The sequence below is a fragment of the Physeter macrocephalus genome, chromosome 4, assembly GCF_002837175.3.
Source record: "Physeter macrocephalus isolate SW-GA chromosome 4, ASM283717v5, whole genome shotgun sequence".
NCBI classification, from domain to species: Eukaryota; Metazoa; Chordata; class Mammalia; order Artiodactyla; family Physeteridae; genus Physeter; species Physeter macrocephalus.
The window spans coordinates 26924446-26950044 of NC_041217.1; the positions used below are offsets into that span (position 1 = coordinate 26924446).

At 38.5% G+C, this 25599-nt stretch overlaps 1 protein-coding gene across 1 annotated transcript in view; it reads left to right on the forward strand.

The window, feature by feature from the left end:
* Positions 1-25599, forward strand: part of SMG7 (SMG7 nonsense mediated mRNA decay factor) — a 50000-nt gene that overhangs the window by 21279 nt on the left and 3122 nt on the right. Inside the window, exons 5-22 of the mRNA XM_024133853.3 lie at positions 300-471; positions 2054-2125; positions 2988-3138; positions 3523-3658; positions 7840-8002; positions 8352-8508; positions 11488-11558; positions 12772-12832; positions 13988-14107; positions 15005-15431; positions 17278-17422; positions 17910-18292; positions 18943-19314; positions 20311-20460; positions 22408-22488; positions 22964-23123; positions 24138-24308; positions 24429-24574. Of these exons, the coding sequence (XP_023989621.1) occupies positions 300-471; positions 2054-2125; positions 2988-3138; positions 3523-3658; positions 7840-8002; positions 8352-8508; positions 11488-11558; positions 12772-12832; positions 13988-14107; positions 15005-15431; positions 17278-17422; positions 17910-18292; positions 18943-19314; positions 20311-20460; positions 22408-22488; positions 22964-23123; positions 24138-24308; positions 24429-24574 (3138 nt within the window). The remainder of the gene's footprint in view (positions 1-299; positions 472-2053; positions 2126-2987; positions 3139-3522; positions 3659-7839; positions 8003-8351; positions 8509-11487; positions 11559-12771; positions 12833-13987; positions 14108-15004; positions 15432-17277; positions 17423-17909; positions 18293-18942; positions 19315-20310; positions 20461-22407; positions 22489-22963; positions 23124-24137; positions 24309-24428; positions 24575-25599) is intronic.

Below are 25599 nucleotides of genomic sequence, written 5' to 3' on the forward strand. Positions count from 1 at the left end.
GATAGATAGATAGATAATTTCATGGAGTTGCTTGCTGAATGAGTCTGAATACCCTCCTTAAGTGGTCCTTTTTTAAATGCTGCTTTTCCTTTTAGATGTACATCCTGGATTGCTCTGATACTTGAGAAGTCAAAAGATGTGATTTGTAATGAATGTTACTAGTTATCCTATGAAAGGTTATCCTATCTCAGGTGTCAGAAGTATGTGATATTAGTTACACATGCAAACTTTACTGTTAGAGCACTTCTGACTTACCAGTTCTGACTCAATACTAAATCTTGCTTATGTTCTCCTTTTAGTTATTACAAGAACTGTGTACAGTGTTTAATGTAGATTTACCATGCCGTGTGAAGTCTTCCCAATTGGGAATTATCAGCAATAAACAGACGCATACCAGCGCCATAGTGAAGCCACAGTCTAGCTCCTGTTCCTATATCTGCCAGCACTGCCTCGTCCACCTTGGAGACATTGGTGAGCCATTGGTGTGAAGGAATTGATAATGCATTCATGCTTTTCTTTGGAGTAGTCACAGAAAGAAATTATTTTCCTTTAAAAATACACACACAACTTAGATTGTCATAAGAGGAAACTATAAAATGTATTTTAAGGAACCTAGATTTTCGGAATGCTTTGGGATTGGCAAAGGATCTTGAAGGAAGTAACTTTCATATTCAGATTTAAATTTTATTCAGACTTTATGCAGATGTAGGCAAATAATAAACCAGCAAAAATGTAATCAAAGCTAAATTTTTCAGAGTGGTGCCATAATATTTTCTAAAGTCTGTACTCCTTTGGAATTGTGGGGTTTATAAAAATTAGTCATTCTGAAGCTTAGATTGCCTTTTTTTCTTCCTACCAGTGCATTAAAAGCTCATTTTTAATTGTTTCCTCTTTACAGTTAGATTTGTATTTCCATTTTATATATTTTATCTGGGAATGTTATATAACTTATTTATTCTTGTTCATTCCTTTAAGGTGACCTAAAAGGGTTGTAAAACAAATTAACTATAGGATTATGTTTTGGCTGTCCTCAAATAACAAGGAATGGAGAGCATTACTGCTTTAAGTTCAAAGATTTTAGATTTCTTGATGTCATAAATCATTGACTCCATGAGAGGTCACATCAAAGTAAGCACTAAAATTTCTACAGGGAGATTCAGTGATTAGTATATTTAGATTGGTTTTGCTTTCAATGTATTCTTTGCACACACATAAATAATATTTCGATAGGTATGAGGTATTTTTCTTTTCTCTTTTTCAAGAAAATTTATTTATTTATTTTTGGCTGCATTGGGTCTTCTTTGCTGCACGCAGGCTTTCTCTAGTTGTGGCGAGCGGGGGCTACTCTTTGTTGTGGTGCACGGGCTTCTCATTGCGGTGGCTTCTCTTGTTGCAGAGCTCAGGCCCTAGGCCCGCGGGCGTCAGTAGTCGTGGCACACAGGCTCAGTAGTTGTGGCTCGCGGGCTCTAGAGCGCAGGCTCAGTAGTTTTGGTGCACAGGCTTAGTTGCTCCGCGGCATGTGGGATCTTCCTGGACCAGGGGTCGAACCCTTGTCCCCTGCATTGGCAGGTGGACTCATAACCACTGCGCCACCAGGGAAGTCTGATATGAAGCATTTTTCAAAATCACTTTATAAGATATTGAAGAAATACATAAATTTCAGATCATATTGTATAGTGTTTTTTGTTTTGTTTTGTTTTTAAGTGCCATATAACTCACCCCTTCTTGTGGGCCGGCTCCAGGTCACCAGCATAGTCCATAGTGGGAGCTGGTGATGCATGACACTGGAGGACCTGAAAAAGGGGGCTAGGTAAGCTTTAAAATTGGTTACATGATGAATGTCCCAAATAGGGAAGGCCGGATAGACACTTCACACATAATCCTATAGTTAATTTGTTTTAAAATATTTTCTGTCTTTAATCATATTAATTTAATTTTAATGTGTTTATTAATTTTAAATTGTTAAACTATAGCTGTTTTGGAAATTTTACCCTAATGCTTGTTTTATCTGTTTGTTTGTTTTTAAACTAAACTTTCTTTTTCCTTCTCTCAGCTCGATACAGAAACCAGACCAGCCAGGCAGAGTCCTACTATAGGCATGCGGCTCAGCTTGTCCCCTCTAATGGTGAGTGGGCCATGTCAATTTGTGGTTGATTATGACACTTTACTCTAGATATAGAAAAATGGTAAATAGTTCAAGGCTCATCTTTCAAGTGTTAAGAAACCAAAAAATGTTGAGTTTTGGTATTGATTATTATATTTTTCCTTTTAACTGTACATTCTCTGTAACTGGAAATAAATTTTTTAAACTAATATTACGATTGTCAGTAAAGCAATATAAATAGAATGTCTCCTAATGTGATCTAAAATTGTTTCAATAACTCTGGCTTCCTTAATTACTTATAGAATAGTTTTCTTTTTAATACCATCATTTCCCTCCTAGAAAAATTATCTCTTACTACTAAAAGATAATGCTTTTGTCTTTTGATGGCTCCCAAGATAGGCATTAGCAGTGATTCTTGAATTAAATTACTGTAGATGTTTAGTGATCTACATTCTTGTTAAGCCACATTGAAAGTCCTTTAAATTCTAAAGGAGCCGCTTGAAGGCAGGGATGGCAGTCGGACACATTATTTCACGTTGTCTGTGGCTGCTTTCCCACTACAATGGCAGAGTTGAGTAGTCGTGATAGAGACTCTTAGATGCACAAAGCCAAAAATATGTATTGTCTAGCCCTTTCTGAAGTCTTATTTGAACTTATTGTGCTCTTCATCCTAATTATGTGACTTTTCAATCTAAATATAATATGTACCATAGCTGAAGTGTGCTGTTTTACATTATGCCATTTTTAATGAGGTAGTCATGAGATTTACTTCATAAAATACTCCCCATTGTTAATATAAAGATTTGAAAACTGACCTTCTATGTTCTGATAGCAAGACTTCATGCATTTTGGGTTGCTTTAGAATCTTAACTTTCTCCTCTAGGTCAGCCTTACAATCAGTTGGCTATCTTAGCTTCTTCCAAAGGGGACCATCTGACCACAATTTTCTACTACTGCAGAAGCATTGCTGTGAAGTTCCCTTTCCCAGCTGCCTCTACTAATCTACAAAAAGCACTTTCTAAAGCACTGGAAAGGTAGGGTTGACTTTTCCAAGAGGACTTTGTAACCTGGTAGCCTTCACCCCTCAAATTTGGGCATGTAAGAAATAATGGCCAGTTACCTATGCTTCTCTTCTCTTAGGTTTGCCTAATTTCTAAACATATACATTACAATAGTTTTGCATGTAGTCATCACTGAATTTCAACCAGTCAGCCTCTGATTTGTTCCCAGTGGAGGAGTACAGGCTGCTGAGTACTGACTCATCTGAGTGTGTTGCAGTTGAAAAGTCAGTCAGATGCCGAATCCTCTCCTTGAGTCACAGGTGCTCAAATAATGTGTTTTTGCAAATCGAAGTCTCCTGTAAGAGGTTTTAGCCATTTTGTTGCTTAAGATTCATGGAAGTTTTTCTTTCGTTTCAGCCGGGATGAGGTGAAAACCAAATGGGGTGTTTCTGACTTCATCAAGGCCTTTATTAAGTTCCATGGTCATGTGTACCTGAGTAAGAGCTTGGAAAAGTTGAGCCCTCTTCGAGAGAAATTGGAAGAACAGTTTAAGGTTAGATTTTTTTAAATAGAGAATTTTTTGTCTTGTCTAAATGAGGAAGCATAAGATTTGGAGGAGGCTTACTCCCACTTTTTATGTCATTACTTAATTGCAAACTGTTGATAAAAACTAAATTTAAAGCATGTGAAATTCTTGCATACAGCATTCCTTCAGTTTAAACTGAGGTGCTGTCTATATAAAGAAATGCAGCAGCAGTGTTTTCACTAGCTGAAAATATCATTTGGCAGAAAATATCATAGTGGGAAAAAACAATTTTTCCTCCTTCCTTCTGAGACCAAGCACCTTTCTTTTCTCAGTTTTGGAAGTCCTACATTTGATGGTTTCTGTATTTAGATATGATTCTGTTACCTACTTCATAGATAGTAATCCCATTCTGCAAACCAAGCGCATTTTTCTCATTGTGCTTTGATCTATCAGAGTTTATGGTTGATTGAAGGAATGTAATGAGAGTTTCATTCAACAGGAATATGTTGTACTAATTTGTATAAGGAGATGAAATTAAGTAACCTTTGTTCTATTTATATATATGAAAATAATTTTTCATTAGTATATTAAATTAGCAGTTTAAATGTAGTATAATTTATATAATATTGGAGGAGTCAAAATTAAGAATTAGTATTAATTTTATTTTTAGTTCATTTATTCAACAAATATTTGACTAGTATGTATCAGTCACTGTTTTAGTCACTAGAATCAACAGTAAACAAGACAGTCTCAAAGAACATTTTATATTTCTTGGTTACTTCTGAGTATCTATACACTTGGGGAATTGTCTGTAACTACTTTACAATTTTATAAGTATTATAAAAGTTTCACATTCCAGAGATTGTTGAACTTAGACAGTTGAGATAATAAATTAGCCAAATATAGTCAGTGTGAAATAGTTTTTACAGATAATCATTTTTAGTTGATACTTTTTATGTGTAAGCGATCATACTAAATAACTATAATAGACATAGTTTGTTTTAAAATAAGCTTCTAGAGTCCCCTTCTGTTCTTTGCTTCTCTTAGTGACCTACTTAAATTTAGCCCATGATTTATAGAGTTGGGTACGTGAAAGAAACAACCAACTTTTTAAAGCCCTAGGCTTTTCAGCCTAGAAAGAACAAAGAAGGCTAAATAGTTTCATTATAAGTTTTCAGTTATATGAAGGATTATTTTAAAATAACACACCTTTGTCTTCCTGAGGTCAGAAATAAAATCTTAAAATTTAAATAGAGACTGTAGGGGGTTACCGAGGGGGTCTCTCTTTTGAGAGCTTAAAAGTCAGATTGACAGCCATCTTTCTTGGATGGTTTAGGTGCAGTCCCATTAACTAGCAGGGAGTTGGACCAGATGACGTTTTGATCTTGCTTCCAGCTCTGGTTCTGTGAAAGATATACTCCGTAATTGGGGAGGAAGGGGGGACCTACCTAAGTGAGATCTTCTCTATGTAAGTTATTCTTGTATAGAATCTAGTCAATTTTGTATTTGGTTCAACCTCAAATACTAATACTCTCTTCAGATATTATTTCTGAATGTGAAGTTCTGGTGGGTCTATGTGGGCAATTGCTAAAATACACTTTGAAATATCATTCCAACACTCTGAAGTTAAACATAGTATGAGGCAGATCTATTTTAAACCTCACCCAGTACTGAAATGTCAGAAGAACATTGTTGGAGTGAAATTTTAGCATAGTTGAGTAAGTATTTCTAAAGCCTTTATAGATAGTTAGTATTATCCACATGTAAACATCAGTGTATCTGTCTAACTAGCAAGTCTTTAGCTACTAAGCAGAAACGAGTACCAACTTGAGGTTCATTGAAGGACTTAAGGCCTGGGATTTAGGAATTGAGATACAAGGCTTTTTCTATCTGTTAAATGTGTGCTGTTTCTTAATGGTATTTAGTTCAGTATATTCCTCAACTGCTGTTGAAAGTGTCTTTGAGGAACAAAAAGTCAGTTCCGGTTTGATTTTGTTCCCAGGGAACTCATCTTGTTTACTAAAATACAATCCAAATGTTATGAAATTACAACTGAATAATTACATATTTACTTCTAAAGGTCTGGGTTATTCCTTCACTAAGTGTTTGAGTACCTACTGTCTACTGTGTACTTTTCTGAAGCTCTTAGAGATATACAGGGGAGAACAAGACAAAGTCTGTGTGTTCATGAACTTACACTATCACCTGCTAGTACTAGGCTGCACTCATATGCTTTAATGTTTCTGTGCATACACTAGAAAATTTTTTTTAAAGGGCTAGGATTTGTTTGGTAGGACATCACCTTCTAAAATAAATGCCAGTGGATTTATAGATACAAGGGATACATTGCTATGAACTATACTTACAGGAAAAAATGCTTTTTGAAAAATACAAATTAATATTCTCATGCCAATATTATGCATTTCTATAAATGATCAGCTGATCTATAAGGTTGGATGTAGAGATTGAAGGAGAAGTTTTGTGGGAGAACTCTGGAGAAGAGATCGCATTTTAGGACATTCAGAGTAGAGGAAAGAAAAATGGTCGATATCTTTAGAAAAGGAGTGAGCATTCTTGATGTATTTACTGGAAAGGCAGATGACAAGGAAACAGAGAGATGATAGGGAGAACAGAGTTAAAGAAAAGTAGAATTGTATTTTTTTCCAATGATAACGTGAAAGGTCTTATTTGTAGAATTATAGAACTTATTCTGGATATTTCAGATTCTTTATGTAAAAAAAAAAATCTCAGAATAGGCTAGACAAAGGCAGCTGTAAATTTCTGAGATGGTAGGATCTTTTGTCACTGCTGGTAGAACTGTAAGTAGTTTTCTGTTTCCCACCATAAGGCTAGTGACAGTGAATCGCCCACTTTCTCCAAAAGTTTTCCCTGGGGAGGGAGAGTACTTGGCTATGCCAAAGTGTAGGGCAAAGCCAGGTATCTTCTCTAATAGCTATCAACTTTGTTAGGAACTTGTGTTTGAAAAATATTTTATATGGGAGTAATCTAAGTTACTGTAGATATTAAGGTAGAAGGGTGATGAAGTTAAGGCTAACTGAGAGCATGTAGGTGGATTTTTCTGTATAGTGCTGATTAGCAGGTCACTGTGAACACCTAGTTATTAAGTAAAAGAAATTTGATTATGAAGACCATGCTTTTCTAATAGGGGAAAATGTAAGTAATAATTTGTTGAAGCACCTATAACACTTGTTAATGATTTCTTTAGTTTACCATTTACCCTGTGTTCTAGATATGTTCTTGCTATATATCTCATTTATAAATAAGTTTGTTTTCAGACTTCCCTGGTGGTCCAGTGGTTAAGAATCTGCCTTCCAGGGCTTCCCTGGTGGTGCAGTGGTTGAGCGTCCACCTGCTGATGCAGGGGATATGGGTTCGTGCCCCGGTCTGGGAAGATCCCACATGCCGCAGAGCGGCTAGGCCCATGAGCCATGGCTGCTAAGCCTGTGCGTCTGGAGCCTGTGCTCAGCAACGGGAGAGGCCACGACAGTGAGAGGCCCGCGTAACGCAAAAAAACAAAAGAATCCACCTTCCAATGCAGGGGACGTGGGTTCAACCCCTGGTTGGGGAACTAAGATCCCACGTGCCTCAGGGCAGCTAAGCACACGTGCCGCAACTACTGAGCCTGTACGTTGTGGAGCCTGCGCACCACAACTAGAGAGAAGCCTGCACGCCGCGACAAAAGATCCCTCATGCTGCGGAGCAATTAAGCCTGTGCGCCACAACTACTGAGCCCATGTGACACAACTGCTGAAGCCCTCACGCCTAGAGTCTGTGCTCCGCAGCAAGAGAAGCCACCACAATGGGAAGCCCATGAACTGCAATGAAGAGTAGCCCCCACTCACCGCAACTAGAGAAAGCCCGCGTGCAGCAATGAAGACCCAATACAGCCATAAATAAATAAATACATGTATTTTAAAAAATTATAAAATATATATGTATGTATAGTTTCTCATGGAAAGAAGTATTGTTTAAAAAAAAAAACAGCTCAAACAGCTCTGTGGTGTCTGGGTTTAATCCTTTCAAGGCAAAAAGTCGACATGAGAAACATCAGACCATGTCAGACTCAATTAAAATACTCAAGATAAATGTTACCTTTGTGGCTTTAAATGCAGACTGCCAGTTTAATTCTTGTGTCAAAGATGGCTTGTTCTTGATAATATATTCAATATTCCTGTCTTCTTTTACAGAGGCTGCTATTCCAAAAAGCTTTCAACTCTCAGCAGTTAGTTCACGTCACTGTCATTAACCTGTTTCAACTTCATCACCTTCGTGACTTTAGCAATGAAACGGAACAGCATAGTTATAGCCAAGATGAGCAGCTCTGTTGGACACAGTTGCTGGCCCTCTTTAGTGAGTATTAAATCATTTAACTTTCTGTGCCATCTTCATTGGAAAGCATGATCTTAGGCATTTTCATCATTGTAACAAAGCATTAGTAACATTAAAAAGTGTCCTACATTTCTTAATATTGAATCAGGAGGCCTAAACCCTAAGTTCTGTCCTTTTATCTGCTGACACCCCCTCATCAACTGTATCTATAACATTTTTAACATAGGAAAGAAAATGCCTTTTTAGAAAGAAGCTGTAAGATATTTAAGTATTAAGTAGGATACAGCAGGAGGCTCATAATAATATTTTAATTTGGACTGGTACACAATTTCAAATATCTTATGCTCTCTGAACACATTTTTTCTTTAAGTGTCTTTTCTTGGCATCCTGTGCAAGTGTCCTCTCCAGAACAAGTCTCAGGAGGAATCCTACAATGCCTATCCCCTACCTGCAGTCAAGGTCTCCATGGACTGGCTGAGACTCAGACCCAGGGTCTTCCAAGAGGCAGTGGTGGATGAAAGACAGTAGTAAGTGTCTCAGAGTTTCATGTTCGCTTGTGTGCTTTGTTTGTTTGATATTCAGATATGTAGAAACTGCCTTCTAAAACAGTACTGGAATAATGGAAGACTTTGTATTTTCCACCTACTCTCTAGAAATTGAACTGAAGACTTCTTTGTATGCTTTTTATTTATTTGTTTGAATTCTTCATGTGAGGCACAATCTTAAGGATTTCTGACTCGCTGTGTGCTCCCCCTGTTCCTGGTTGCCGTCCTGGGGAAAAGGCATTTTTCACATTTCAAAATGAAATAGAAATAAAACCAGTTTGTTTCTTATTCATTATAATATGCCCCAATATTATGCTTAGGAGTTGAAGGGAAGAGATTTTTACTTCTTCCATTCTTTTCTGTACATAAGCTGTTTGTTGCCTTTTAGTAACACCCAATTTGAGTTATATTTGTTTTAAGCATAGAAGATTGGAAGTTATTTTGGCTCTCACTATTTTCTCTGTAATTTCTACACAGAATAATTCTGACAGTTCTTAGGAACTATTCATTTTATAGTGACAAATGAAAGCTTTCAGTTTACCTTTGATTATAGGAATAAATATTTCCAGTAAGGCTTTTCAGTGAGTGGGAAGTTCCTCCCCTGCATATTTTGATGGTGGATATTAGGAGAGTCTCTGAAATATCTGCTTTGTGGCACAGTATCTACACACTGACCAAGGTCACAACCTAGAAAATGTCCAAGCCACGTTTAAGACCCTGTGATCCCTCTTACTGCATACTTCTCTTTCCTCTTTTCCCCTCAAACCTAACTTTAAGCGCCTTCATTTTTGACACTGTCATGAATAGAGTTTAGCAACATAGTACAGCATACTACACATCTCCATTCTGTGCCAATGTAGGTATTAGTAAGTCATACATATTTTTAGACATTGCTTTCTTGTACTGGGTTTTCATTTCTCGACCAGAGGTATACATTTTTCCATCCTGTGTGTACTTTAGAACTTGTGTTTCATTCAGTAACTTGTATCAGTAATGCTGTGAAAGAAGCTTTGATATTTTTATTTGGTTTTTTGTTCCTATACAGTGATCTTTTAGGCCCATTCTGTGCATTCCCATTTCTTTCTTTCTCTTTTTTTTTTTCCTTTCTCTTTTTAATTTTATTTTGGCCATGCCCTGCAGCTTGCAGGATCTCAGTTCCCTGACCAGGGACTGAACCCGGGCCATGCGCCAAGTCCTAACCACTAGACCACCAGGGAACTACCGGTGCATTCCCATTTCTTATCGTTGCAAAGGATATTCAGCCAGAAGGAATAGTTTATTTACAAACTTTTTTCCTTTTTCTTCCCTATCATTTTCTCTTCCCCATTCCTTCTCTTAGATTTGTTGGGATCTTTAGAATTATGGCCTTGCAGGTATTTCATTCTGTCTTAAATTATGTTACTACTCATTTTAGGCTACTGTGGGGTATTCTCTAAAACTGAAGATTTTCCTTATATGTCTGATATATCAAGGTGTAATAATCTTCATTTATATCGTTTAAATGATGAAAAAAACAGTTCCTCTTTGTGAACTCAAAAGTTTTATATATATTCAAATAACCTTCAGTTTCTTGCTTTTGGGCCTTTACAATTTCTAGAACTTGTTTTCTTCTGTACCTTTTTTGAGAGCATGTTATCTTAAGCTAACAAATGCATGAAATAGTGATGTATTTTTTTCCTTTGTAGAAAGCAAAGTTAGACTTAAGTAACCCACAGTGGGGTAACGCAATATATCATTAAATCATTTCTCACACTCTTTTTCTGTAGTCTATTTCTTGAGATCTCATATTTGTTGCATAAAGACGTTGTTGTTCTAGTCTAACATTCTTTTTTGGGTTATTAACCTTCTTTTTCAACTGTCTCGTAATTCGTTACATCCCCAAAGACTTGTAGCAGACATTTATTCTTCAGTGTTTATTTCCTTATATATTTTTTCTATATTATTCATTTATATTTTTTTAAGCAGCATATTCCCGTATTTCAAAGTGTACAACTGTCAGAAATAGTTGTCAACTTCCAGGTTTTTTCTGCGATGTGGTGATGTACATCAAATTTCTCTATCCTGGGCAACTCACCTTGGGCTTCTTGTTTTTTGTTTTTTTTTTTTTGCGGTACGCGGGCCTCTCACTGTTGTGGCCTCTCCCTTTGCGGAGCACAGGCTCCGGACGTGCAGGCTCAGCAGCCATGGCTCACGGGCCTAGCCGCTCCACGGCATGTGGGATCTTCCCAGACCGGGGCACGAACCCGTGTCCCCTGCATCAGCAGGCAGACTCTGAACCACTGCGCCACCAGGCAAGCCCTTGGGCTTTCTTTTTTTAAAACACACTTTTCACCAACATTGGTTGTTAAATATTTCAAGAAAACCTTAATGTTACCTTCAGTAGATCGTGATTATTTTTAATATTTTAACTAAATATTAAGACTATTTTTTTATATTTTGCAAACTGGCAAAAATTTTGTATTAGGAAACAGAGGTAAGGATATTACAGCAATGTGTGGATTTTGTTGTATCATAAAAAGGCATAGTCATCACTTTGAACAGAGAATGTGATTTGACTATGATGTAACCACACCCCCATCACAGATTAAAAACTAGTAATGGATTCCACAACTGTGATAATGTATGTGAAAACTGTAAAAACATAATGTGCTATTTCTCTGGTCAAAGTTTTCTCAGTAAATATCAATGTTTAAAACTGACAAATTAATTTTGCTAATTGTTAAATTAGGAGCCTGGGAAACGATCTGCAGTAGTAGGTCTCTATCATGGAAATTTGGCCCTTTTGGTGTATCTTATCTAGACATATTTGGAAATATGTTTTAGGAAATCATACAGCCTTTAAAATGCTGAAGCAAGGGAAAAATACATAGTCACGGTCCTATAGGTAACACATTCATGGCTTATTAGTCTTCTGGTTTTTCATGCAAAAATAAAGTCTGAACTCTCTTGTTTAATTTACAGCATTTGGCCTTGGCTGATTTCTCTTCTGAATAGTTTCCATCCCCATGAAGAGGATCTTTCAAGTACTAATGGTAAGGGCTACCTTAACCTTGTGTCGCTGACATTGTTCTCCATCACTAATAGTGGGCTTATGGCCAGAGAAAAACAGGGTTTTGTTCTTAAGTGTTTGACTTTAAATGCAGTAACTCAGAAGTGAATTTGAGCTCTATATTGATTAAGCTGGTGGAAATAGAGGTAATGTTCTTCCAGTTCTCTCAGCAGCTTATTCTCCTGTTTAGCTACATTTGCATAGGAGTCCAGAGTGTAGTACCTTCAGATTCTTTCCATCTTCCTTTCCTCCTCACTCTTAGTAGTTTTTTTTAACGGAACTAATGTGAACAACATTATTCTGTCAAAGTAATACTTGCTTATCATAGAACATTTGGGACATACAAACATAACACAAGTCACCCTTAATTCTCTCATACAGAGATACTTTCTGTACTATTCACATGATAGTGTATTTTCTTTGAGGCTTTTACTTATGTGTACATACACACAACCTTCATGTGATTGATATCAGATACAACTTTGTACCTGCTTTATAATTTAACACTATATTGTTAGCCTTTTCCTTTGTCATTTAAACATTTTGGAACATGATTTTTACAGGCTGCTTAATATTCCATCCTGTGGCTCTGCCATAATTTATTTTATAATTGTCCATTTGCTTAAAAAATTTCCCCATTATAAATAATCCTGCACTGAACAATCCGTAGTTGACTCCTTTCTGATTATTTTTCTTTCATTACATCACTGCCCCTCAAGCATCATATTTGCAAATGAATGACCTGGGATCTTGTTAAAATGCAGTTTATGACTCAGTAGGTTTGGGATAATGCCCAAGATTCTGTATTTCTTACAAGCTCCCAAGTGATGTCAATGTTGGTATTCAGTACTTTGAGTTAACAAGGAGATAATCTAAACATTGTGATTAATGGATCTGAGGCTTTGAATTTTTAAGGCTGCTAGGGGGAAAAAAAGTCCATTGTACCCATCCTCCTCAGCACTGAGTAGTAGGTGAGTATTAGGACAATGTCTAGGGCCCAGAGGCAACATGCAGGGGTTTGACAGGTAAGTTATTCTATCAAGATTACTGTAAAGAAGAGCAGAGAACTATGAGCATTATAGTTTCTTTCTATCTAAAAAATACTCTTTTTTTTTTAAATTTAAGAAGTAATATCCTGCTGAGTGACAATATTTTAATTAAGATATTTACAAATCTTGTTTTCTGCCCGTCTGTAGCTACACCACTTCCAGAGGAGTTTGAGTTACAAGGATTCTTGGCTTTGAGACCTTCTTTCAGGTAGATGGCTTTTATCACTGTTTACCTAGAGTATAAAAAAAGCTTCCTAATCAACTTCCCTATATTGTCCATTCTACTCTGCTTCAGCAGTTATATTTTTAAAGTACAGGCTTGATGATGTCCCATTACTAATACAAAAACTTCAATTTACCCATCCCCAGTTGTTATAATATCTTTTTTAGCTTAATGCCCAAATGCTTAGTTTTTCAGTCATATTTCCTGCCACTTTTCACCTTCCTCCCCTCCAATACTTACACATATTATACATACACTATGTCCTGTACTTGAATAGCTCTGTATATTTATTCCTCCAAAACTTTGTTCATGCTATGCCTAGAACATTCCCACTTCCTCTTTTGCCCTTCCCTTACCAACCTGTTAGCACTTAACCATACCTGTCCAAGGTCCAGCTCAGGTATCACTTAACTCTGTGAAACCTTTTCAAAGCTTGTCAGAAGAAACTAACCCTTCTTTATTATGCTTCTCTTATTCTTTGTTTAGCTTTTATTTCTTCAGATTAAATCATAATTATTTGTTCCTTAAGGTAGGGACTATTTCTCATTTATCTTTGTATCCTTAGTATCTGACCTACTGCCTAGCAATTCTTAGATGCTGCTGCTTTTTTTTTTTTAAGATAGCTTAATGAGAAATCTGAAAAATCCTTATTTTTTAGGTTGACTTACCTTTCTAACGTCAGTTAGTTCTTTGCTCTATGTGCTTTATGATATGTATACAATTTTTCTGATTTAGATTAGGCCACCTTAAAGTGGATAGATTAATACTATTTGTTAGAATAGGCATTTCAGAGACCCTTAGCATTGCCATGGTCATTTGAAGTAAGTTACTTATAATGCAAGGTTAGTGTTAATGAAAACTTTATTCTTATGATAAAAGAATCTTTCCTAATAAAAGATGGTGATTTATTTGAGCTCCTCTGTGAGAAAGTGAAATATAAGTAAAAATATCATATTAATATAGTGAATTTTGCATATTGTCTTTTCTGCTTTGTTTCATTGTAGTTACAGTCTTTGGGAGCATAAATAAATTCAAACAAATGCAGTTGCTTACATTAAATAGCTAACCTGTATGGAAAAATCTGAAGCCATTGCAGTTCATTAGGTTTAATTTTCTATAATTTGCTTATATCGATTTTAGGAACTTGGATTTTTCCAAAGGCCACCAGGGTATTACAGGAGACAAAGAGGGTCAGCAAAGACAAATACGACAGCAGCGCTTGATCTCTATAGGCAAATGGATCGCAGATAATCAGCCAAGGTATTCCTCATCGGATACACACACAGCCCCCACATGAGTTTTAGACTTGGTATAATGCTATTGATTGTAAACTCTTAAATCAGAATGTTGGTAACACAGCATCCAACTATGACCCTAGGGATTATACGTATCTCTTTATTTAACCTCTGTTCTCTCATTACACTGCCTATTTTAGAGGAGTTTGCCTTGTCGCCACTGTTTATCATGAGCTTTTTCTCCAATTTATAAACATCTATATAAATCTAACTAAATTGTATGTTCACAGTTATGGTGATTTGTATTGACAGGGGCATGGTGGTCAGTTTCAGTCAAGACAGACCAGGATGGTGCTAGTTAAATATAAAGCAGGTATGGTAGTTGGTGTAATAGACAGGGCTTAGGTTTTAGAGTCAGATAGATTTGAATTCAGTGTCTAGTTCTGCCACTTCCCCAGGTGTGTGTCCTTAGGATCTCTGTGGTTGATGATAACCTTTCCAGAGTCAGTAACTGTTTCATATTCATTTTTGTATTCAGGTTCATATTATACTGTAAGTAAGCACTCACATGGTTGCATATTTGAATAAACTTAATACCTCTGACCTTCAGTTTTCACGCCTATAAAACAGGAATTATAGCTACTTCAAGGGCCTAGTCTAGTGTCTTGTGCTTAAAACATGCTGAGTAAATGTAGCTGTACTTATTAGAAAACATTAAAAGGGCCTGGGAATGTGTGGTGGTGATGTTCAGTGGGATAATGAGAATCTGAGTTTACATAACTGCTTTTTATGTTACCTGAATCCACACCGTTATCCCCTGCTGTTTCCCACATTTTAAGGTTGTGGGACCCATACACAGTTCAGTTGTTATTGTCTTTTAGATTTGTGTTTTTCATATATGGATTTATTTTTACTTTTTTAGGCTGATTCAGTGTGAAAATGAGGTAGGGAAATTGTTGTTTATCACAGAAATCCCAGAGTTAATACTGGAAGACCCCAGTGAAGCCAAAGAGAACCTCATTCTGCAAGAAACAACCATCATAGAGTCACTGGCTGTGGATGGGAACCCAGGACTGAAATCAGTGCTGTCTACAGGCCGAAATCTAAGCAACAGCTGTGACACAGGAGAGAAACCAGTGGTCACCTTCAAAGAGAACATTAAGCCTCGAGAAGTGAACAGAGACCAAGGAAGAAGTTTTCCTCCCAAAGAGGTGAGAAGGGACTATAGCAAAGGAATAACTGTAACTAAGAATGATGGAAAGAAGGACAACAACAAGAGGAAAACAGAAACCAAGAAATGCACCTTAGAAAAGTTACAGGAAACAGGAAAGCAGAATGTGGCAGTGCAGGTAAGCTGTATTTGAACTATAAAGCAGGTAGAGGAAGGCTCACACAAAAGGCAAGATTTTTCATTTTGTTCCTAAAGCCTTGAGAATTGACTATTCTGGAAGCTTCAGTGCATTCTTAGAAGGCTGCATAGTAAGGTCATGTAAAGAACTATGGTAGATGGGTACTCCACCAACTCTCAGGAATTGTAATGTGAGTGAAAAAAATCTCAACCTGATTTTTGTCAGTTCTCTCCAGTTTAAGTGGCTGGAAATAACCAGTTGCAGAGCTATCAATTTCATAAAGAATTACATTTTCTTTGGAAGGTAAAATTGTGATTTATTAATGCTATAGTGGAAAGTTTGGGGTCTTTTATAGGTCCCATAGAACCAAGTATATTAAGGCTTACACGGTGGTTTTTTGTTTTTTAGATTTACTATACAAAATAAAATATATTCTTGGGGAAAGATGAGGCTATTTTCCTTGACATTTATACCTGCCCCAGCTAGTAGCATTATATAACCTCAGTGTTATCCTGGCTCATGGGAATTTGTAAAGCAAGAACCCAAGTCTCTTGCTGGGAAAGGATAAACACTGCTCAGTTATTTGTGACTTTTCTTTTAAATACACGCACACGCACGCGCGCGCACACACACCTTTCCAAGGAGATACAGATGATTTCATATAAACAAAAGGGTCTTTACTCTGTGCTGGTTTTATTAACACCGCTAATGTTTGTAGCCATTTGATTATTAACACATTTTGGCAAATGTATTTATTTACAGTAGGCATGAGGAATCTTACAGTTTTGAAGGCTGCTTGCAAATAAACATTACCTGCAGTGCATTTCCCTTAGTTTCTGCGGGGAAAGGGAGAAATAAGAACATAGTAGTTCTGTTTTAAGGTTAATAATAGGGGAAGAAACAGAGAAAAACAGAGAAATTGAGGGAAAGGCACAGAGAGAGTGAGAGGTGTTGGGGAAAGGCAAGGAAGAAAACAAAAGAATTATAAGGCCGCAGGACCAGTGTTTTAAGGATAAAGAGTTCAGCATTTCCTGCCTGCTCTGGCTCTATCCTCTGAAACTGCCTCCCCAAAAGGTCCAGACGGAAAATAAAATCTCTTTTCTGGTCTCTCATCCTTTTAAAATCTGACTATTGATGATTAGAGAAAACCTGACAGTAGTCAGTATATCACCACCCTCTGTACCTCATCTTGAGTTTTCTATAAATGCTACCTATTTTTACTCACTTTACTCATCTTTACATAACTTGAGCAGTGCGTATGGCATCTACTTCTCTCCAGCTCCATGTGTAGGATCTCAGGCCTGTTTCTTACTGCTGAAAGTATCCTTATTTATTCTGGGGGTGGTAGGGTTGCAGGGTGGAGGGTGGATGCCTGACTGATACCCTTAAAGCTGCCCAGATGAAGTTAAACTGAGGGCCAAAGGTGTCTCATCTGTGGATTAGTGGTCATTATTCATTCATAATTCATGTACATTAAGAGAATACAGGGCCCTGGGCCCCTGTGATCTTAAGATCATAGGAAGCTTTTTAAACCTGTTGGCATCAGGTGTCTCGTTTGTAAAACAAATGAGTTCTCAGGTCTTTTCTGTATTTTGTACTTTTATGATATTGTGAAAGCAAAATAATTATACAAGTAAAACTAAGCCCTTATAGCTTTTTTTGGCAATTAAATAATTTGACTTTCCCATTTTTAATTTAGGTGAAGTGAAATATCTGCAGTATATACTTTTTTATTTGGGGAGGGGGACATAGTAGGATTTTAAATACTTTCTTAGAGTAGGTGCTTCTTTCTGACACGTTTGAGTTTCAGATTATTATAGATAGTTTTGCTTCTGGTTGGTCATAGGTAAAATCCCAGACAGAATTAAGGAAGACTCCAGTGTCTGAAGCCAGGAAAACACCTGTAACTCAAGCCCCAAATCAAGCAAGTAACTCCCAGTTCATCCCCATTCATCACCCTGGAGCCTTCCCTCCTCTTCCCAGCCGGCCAGGTAAATATATGTTTTGTAGTTTCTTCTGCTGAATTCCATCTGTGTAGGAGTTTCTGTTAACCCACTGAGAAATTTTAGACTCTGAGTGACATTACTAAACCATAATGTTAAAAGGTATAAGGGAGTTCTCTTTTCCCTAATGTTTATGAAATTGTTTTTTGAGCCATTTCTCTGTAGTTTATGTACAAGTGCATGCTTGTTATCATGAAGGAATTCCTGTCACTAAACATGGCGTCTAAGAAACTACCTTTAGGATACTCCAGTTACCTCCATGGATAGAAGTAGCAGCCAATAGTCTATATTTAATTCTTGAAATCAAGTTCAAGATTGACACTTGATCAGTCTTACTTACCTGATGGTTGATCCCTGCCTTTTATAATTTATTAGAAGACCTCTTCTCCACCCCAGCCCCAAATGACTATACTATTTTTTGTCTTTCTTTTGCTAAGTTTCCTTAGAACTAAAGCTATGTTCTTCTGTTTTGAAGGGTTCCCGCCCCCAACCTATGTTATCCCCCCTCCTGTGGCATTTTCTATGGGCTCAGGTTACACCTTCCCAGCTGGTGTTTCTGTCCCAGGAACCTTTCTTCAGCCTACAGCTCACTCTCCAGCAGGAAACCAGGTGCAAGCTGGGAAACAGTCCCACATTCCTTACAGCCAGCAACGGCCCTCTGGACCAGGGCCGATGAACCAGGGACCTCAACAACCACAGCCACCTTCCCAGCAACCCCTTACATCTTTACCAGCTCAGCCAACAGCACAGCCTACAAGCCAGTTGCAGGTTCAGGCTCTAGCTCAGCAGCAACAATCCCCTACAAAAGCTGTGCCGGCTTTGGGGAAAAGCCCTCCTCACCACTCTGGATTCCAGCAGGTAAGTTACAGTTCTGTGTACTGTCCAGCTGAAGTAAGGAGAGGGGAAGGTTGAAATCATTCCGTGTTTGGTTAATTAAAAATACTAGTTAAGCATTCATCTACTTCTTGCTTAGACTTGTAATGATTATGGGAACACGTAAGTCTTCTCTTTGCTGTTTAGGGAAGTTCAGGTGTTCTCCTTTTTACTTTTGTAAAGGACAATAGATCTTAACTACCGTTCTTTGCTGCTACTACTTGTCAGCTTTATAGAAAAGATTTTCTGTAAATAATTTCCTCTATTTGAACCTAAACTACAGAAGGGAAATAGTATCGTAATCTTGATGAGGTGTTAATGATACCAGTCTTAAATAATTTGTCATCCCACAGCACTTGAAGCAGAAGGAGAAATGTGTGCGTGCCCACCCATACTCACACCCTCATTTATTAAACCTCTTAAATAATGGAACTGAAAGAGAACATGAGTTCAGTGCCCTTAATCTGTTCCCAGAAAGCTCTGTGTATTGAAAAACTTAAAGAGTAAACAAAACTGCATTGCCTAGAGTTTTGTTGGTGGGGAAATCTCTCAGATTCATTCTGTGATTCCTGAGTGCTGAGTGTAAGCAGCATTGCATTTTATCCTCATCTTGGTGACAGGCATCTCTTTTTTAGTATCAACAGGCGGATGCCTCCAAACAGCTGTGGAATCCCCCTCAGGTTCAAGGCCCATTAGGGAAAATCATGCCTGTGAAACAGCCCTACTACCTTCAAACCCAAGACCCCATAAAACTGTTTGAGCCGTCATTGCAACCTCCTGTAATGCAGCAGCAGCCTCTAGAGAAAAAAATGAAGCCTTTTCCCATGGAGCCATATAACCATAATCCCTCAGAAGTCAAGATCCCAGAGTTCTACTGGGATTCTTCCTACAGCATGGCTGATAACAGAGCCGTAATGGCACAGCAAGCCAACATGGACCGCAGGGGCAAACGGTCACCGGGAGTCTTCCGTCCAGAGCAGGATCCTGTGCCCAGGATGCCATTTGAGGTGTGTGTCCTTTCCTATCACCAGGCACTTCAGAGTTAGGTCTAGGGATGCATGTCCTTTAAATTTCTCAAGTAGATGTTTATAAAGGTCACTCTGTTTCATTAGTGCTGCAGAGTGCTGCTGAGTAAATGGGTGCAGCTTTTGGCCTCCTCTTTACAATTGCATAGTATGCCTGATTTGGGGGAGCTGAAGAATTCTGTTCCTGATTTTGACCTGTGATGGTCTGGCAGAGAAATCATGTGCAGAAATCTCTAACACAGCATGTTAGAGAATTCTGAGACAAAGCTCCTCTCAGTTGGGCTGAATCATCTAAGTTTAAAAATAGGTTTATTGGGCTTCCCTGGTGGCGCAGTGGTTGCGCGTCCGCCTGCCGATGCAGGGGAACCGGGTTCGCGCCCTGGTCTGGGAGGATCCCACGTGCCGCGGAGCGGCTGGGCCCGTGGGCCATGGCCGCTGAGCCTGCGCGTCCGGAGCCTGTGCTCCGCAACGGGAGAGGCCGCAGCAGAGGGAGGCCCGCATACCACCAAAAAAAAAAAAAAAATAGGTTTATTGCGTATGTAAACAAATTGTTTTCTGAGAGGAACAAAGCCAGTTATCTTTGATAGTGGCGTTCCCTGTCCTTGCGTTTTTTTATTCATGAGAAACAGGTATGTGTTTGTAACTTTTAAAAAAGCTGTTTCTCTGTTTGTTAGCACAAGATAGGCTAATCACTTTGCTCCGTTGCATTGTTTTACTCACTGCCCACATTAACCTTTTATGTTCTGCTCTGTCACTACTTTTGCTTCTTTCTGTTGTTTCGATCTTTCTCTACCATTGTCCTTGTGTCACTTTGCTTTGGTGTTTCAGAGCCTTTTCCTCTTTGCATAATACTGTCTCACTATTCATTACTTCTTCCTCCTTGACTTTAGTTGCCTTCATCCCCCCTAATCATGCTACTACTCCTTTGTGCTTTTGTCATCCCTCATTGCATCTCACTGTGGTCCTTTCTGTCACTAGGACCCCAAGGGCTCCCCTCTGCTTCCTCCGGACCTGTTAAAGAGTCTGGCTGCCTTGGAGGAAGAGGAAGAGCTGATTTTTTCTAACCCTCCTGATCTTTACCCAGCTCTGCTGGGGCCTCTCGCCTCTCTTCCTGGACGAAGCCTCTTTGTATGTATTTTACATAATTCTTCTTCTTGCTCTAACCTCAACTTCTTTTCTGATTTTGTAGTACTTGGAATAGGTGGTTTCTTCTTTCTAGGGCTTTCCTTTTTTATAGAATTTTAAAACTTATTTCCTGATTGCCCAAACTAACCTTCAAATGGTAGTAGAACGTAGCAAAACATGTCTGACTCCATAGTTTCCCCAAATCTTATAGTTATAGCTTTGTTACATGTTATCCAGAAAGCATCCTGCAGGGCTGGTCACACACAGAGTGTGATGCTGTCCAGTTAACTTACTTTTCAGGTATCATTTCCACCTGGACCCAGGAATTTTAGGTGTCATTTAATCTTGTTTAGGAACAGTGAGATTTTTCCTCATGTATTCAAAATATGAAATGAAATAATGTTCTAGATGTTTTACTGAATAAAAAAATTCTAGATTGATTTTACCAAACAGTATGTGGTTCTTTTCTGTTTGGTTAACTAAGAGCGCTGATCTAAATTCAGAGCCAGATTCATAAGCAGAATGAGTGAAAATGAAAAGGACTCTATTTATAAACATTGTTGGAGTACCATAAATGAGTGAACACAGAGATAAATAACTAGAATAACATAAAATAAAGTCTAAGAATTGATTAGTGGTATCTTTTAAAATAACCTTCTGTAACCCAGTGTGCATTTCAAAGGATGCCATTGTTTAGGTATTTTACTAAAGTGGGGGGACTGTAAGAAAGATGTATGCTATGAGGTCTTTCCCCCGCTCCCTTCACGCCATCTTAATAAAACATAAAACAATTCTTGAGTGCCACTTTCTCTATGTTTCTTTCCCATAAACACGGGGTAAGAAAACATTCGTAAGATTAAAGTGCATTGCTTTTAGTATTAGGAGAACTGAAAGCTGCTTAATGGCTCTTGTGACAAACTGCCATCCCTGGCACTTGAAGTTCCCTTAAGAATTTTCCTGAGTGAGCGGCCACAGAGACCTCTCACTTCCCCCAGCAAAATTAGCAGAAATAAAAGATCCCCTAGACACTTGAACAGTCGTAGTGCAATGGCAGTGCCTAGAGGTTGTGGAATGTCCAGCTACTAAACTGCTGCCTCTATGTGTTTGCCTTTCTTGCTGCTTTTTTTTGCTGGGGTGGCTTGAGGGACAGGCGGGGGAGCACGTCTCTGTACACTAGTTTCCTAATCCCTTAGTTCCTGTTGTGCTTGCCCCTTCCGTTGGAAATGAAGCTGATGGTGGAACAAGCGGAGGGGGGCCTTTTAGTGGATTTTTTTCCATGTTTAAAAAAACCTTACGGTAGCCCTTCTTATATTTAACATCGTTAATGATGCACTGTGTGAAAGTGCCTTGCATGTAGCAGGTGTTTAATAAATGCTTTGTTGATCAACAGTTCAGTGACAGTGAGCATCAGAGATTCAGCTTTTTTTTCCCTAATAACTTTCTTAGGGCCAATAAATGTAAGCTTGACTTCAGCAACTATTTTAATATATACCACAAATAGAGTTGTTAGGAGCCATGCTAACAAAACCAGTTGTCAAATGGATTTAAAGGCTTTTTAAAAGTCATTAATGTCAGTATTTTAAAAATTTAGGGGAGAAAACAGTGCCAGATCAGTTCCCCTTCTTGTTTTGAGAGTATTTTAAATGCAACTGTTGACAACATTCCAGTGTTTGAACACCCCAAACTGCCAGTTTCCAGGGTCCCTGCCAGGATCTTTGTGCTAGATTAGAGGTGCTGATCAGGAGGGTTCTGTCTGACTCACCTGTGACAACTGGCACTTATCTGGTGTCATGGTCGTAACGGATTTGAATTTATATCTTCTAAGCTTTAAATTGTACAAGATAGGTGAGTACAAGTATGCTTAAATTATGGTCTTTTGGTTGCATGGTATCTTAATATTAAGAAAATGGAAGGCATAATTTAACTACCTTTTTTTCCGGGACTGTGAAGAAATCCTTATTGGAGAAGCCCTCAGAGCTCATGTCACATTCATCCTCTTTCCTGTCGCTCACCGGATTCTCTCTCAATCAGGTGCGTAAACAGTGAAGCAACCTACTTTGTGCTTTTATTGTGGGCTAGTATTTTCTTTCCCGTTCGATTTCAATATGTCTGTTTTTCTCTTTCCTTTCTCTTCCATATATTGGTGTTTTCCAGGTATTTGATTTTATTCCCCTCCCCCCTTTGATTAGGGTACACTAGAGACTTGTATAAGTTTGAATTGTTTAACTTCTCATTAATATTAAAGTCTCTGGGGCTCTGTTGTGCAGCAAGTAAATTATTCATACTTTCTAACCCAGGTGGTTTACCTAGAGCAAAATAAAGGGTGAGGGAAAGTAAAAGGCAAATGAATTAAACGGAAAAACTGAAAGAAACAGAAGTAAAAGCCTTCAACAGTTTGTCTTGCAAAGAAGGGCTTAAGATAAGCATCCATGAGCATGAACACTGCATTTTCTTAAATCTCTTTCTTTGGCGTGAGTTTGTTAACTTGGTGGTCATTGTCTTTCAGGAAAGATACCCCAATAACAGTGTGTTCAATGAGGTATATGGGAAAAACCTGACAACCAGCTCTAAAGCAGAACTTAATCCCTCAATGGCCCCCCAGGAAACATCGTTGTACTCCCTTTTTGAAGGGACTCCATGGTCTCCATCACTTCCTGCCAGTTCAGGTATTGACTAGTCTTTAAATTATAGACCTTGCATTTCCCATACACTCAAGTTGATTAAGAGATAGTATGACTGTGTTTTGGTGGTTTTTGTTTGTATTTTGTTGTTGTTGTTATTTGTTTGTTTTTAAAGTAACGTCTGAAGGAAAATAGGAAAGAAAAGCCTGATGAACTGGTTCACATGATAAATGACACTAAAAAGCTGTTTTAGGGCTTCCCTAGTGGCACAGTGGTTAAGAATCCGCCTGCCAATGCAGGGGACACGGGTTCAAGCCCTGGTTGGGGGAAGATCCCACATGCCACGGAGCAACTAAGCCCATGTGCCACACCTACTGAGCCTGCGCTCTAGAGCCCGTGTGCCACAACTACTGAAGCCTGTGTGCCTAGAGCCCGTGCTCCACAACAAGAGAAGCCACCGCAATGAGAAGCCCATGCACTGCAACGAAGAGTAGTCCTCACTCGCCGCAACTAGAGAAAAGCCCTTGTGCAGCAATGAAGACCCAACGCAGCGAAAAATGAATAAATAAATAAAATTTAAAAAAAAAAAAGCTGTTTTACATCCTCAGTAATGAGCAGAGTTGTAAGGGAGAAAAATATGAGTTTTATCTTAAGGTTTGCAGCTGTTTTTTAGTTTGATTTGTAGATATTCGTTCTTTGCAGGAAAAGTTACACTTTTAAAAATACAGAGTTAATGGTAATTTTTAAGGTTAGGCAATTCTGTTCTGATAGAGAAGAGCAGTTATACTTATCTGAAAGAGGCACACCAAAAGAATGCATTTATTTGACAAAACTGTGTACTGTTTTATTTGTAAGGCAAGGAATGTGCCTTAGGCATGCACAGCAAGAGAGACGAGTGCATTTGGCAGGGTCCCTTTTGGGGCCTTTATTTGCCTTTCTCCTGAAACCCTGTGGTTATTGTTAACAGAATTTAAATGATCAGATCTACAGGAAACTTTCATTCTTGGCATGTTTGTGAAACATCTTTGTTTAATGTCCTGCGTTGCTATTATTTCGTAGATCATTCAACACCAGCCAGCCAATCTCCTCATTCCTCCAACCCAAGCAGCCTGCCAAGCTCCCCTCCGACACACAACCACAATTCTGTCCCATTCTCCAATTTTGGACCCATTGGGACTCCAGATAGCAGGGATAGGAGAACTGCAGATCGGTGGAAAACTGATAAGCCAGGTGAGATCCAGACTTCATTGCTTAGCAAAAGTGAAAGAACTTACTCTACCCTTCCCTGGCTTTTGGCATTTGGCAATGATAGAACAACTTCTTGAATTATTCTTATCTCTTCATTCCTAGCCATGGGTGGGTTTGGCATTGATTATCTCTCAGCAACATCATCCTCTGAGAGCAGCTGGCATCAGGCCAGCACTTCAAGTGGCTCCTGGACAGGCCATGGCCCATCCATGGAGGATTCTTCTGCTGTCCTCATGGAAAGCCTAAAGGTGAGTGGATCAGGAACAAGAACCACAAGAGATGTCTCTCTAGAGCCCGTGCTCCACAACAAGAGAAGCCACCGCAATGAGAAGCCCATGCACTGCAACGAAGAGTAGTCCTCACTCGCCGCAACTAGAGAAAAGCCCTTGTGCAGCAATGAAGACCCAACGCAGCGAAAAATGAATAAATAAATAAAATTTAAAAAAAAAAAAGCTGTTTTACATCCTCAGTAATGAGCAGAGTTGTAAGGGAGAAAAATATGAGTTTTATCTTAAGGTTTGCAGCTGTTTTTTAGTTTGATTTGTAGATATTCGTTCTTTGCAGGAAAAGTTACACTTTTAAAAATACAGAGTTAATGGTAATTTTTAAGGTTAGGCAATTCTGTTCTGATAGAGAAGAGCAGTTATACTTATCTGAAAGAGGCACACCAAAAGAATGCATTTATTTGACAAAACTGTGTACTGTTTTATTTGTAAGGCAAGGAATGTGCCTTAGGCATGCACAGCAAGAGAGACGAGTGCATTTGGCAGGGTCCCTTTTGGGGCCTTTATTTGCCTTTCTCCTGAAACCCTGTGGTTATTGTTAACAGAATTTAAATGATCAGATCTACAGGAAACTTTCATTCTTGGCATGTTTGTGAAACATCTTTGTTTAATGTCCTGCGTTGCTATTATTTCGTAGATCATTCAACACCAGCCAGCCAATCTCCTCATTCCTCCAACCCAAGCAGCCTGCCAAGCTCCCCTCCGACACACAACCACAATTCTGTCCCATTCTCCAATTTTGGACCCATTGGGACTCCAGATAGCAGGGATAGGAGAACTGCAGATCGGTGGAAAACTGATAAGCCAGGTGAGATCCAGACTTCATTGCTTAGCAAAAGTGAAAGAACTTACTCTACCCTTCCCTGGCTTTTGGCATTTGGCAATGATAGAACAACTTCTTGAATTATTCTTATCTCTTCATTCCTAGCCATGGGTGGGTTTGGCATTGATTATCTCTCAGCAACATCATCCTCTGAGAGCAGCTGGCA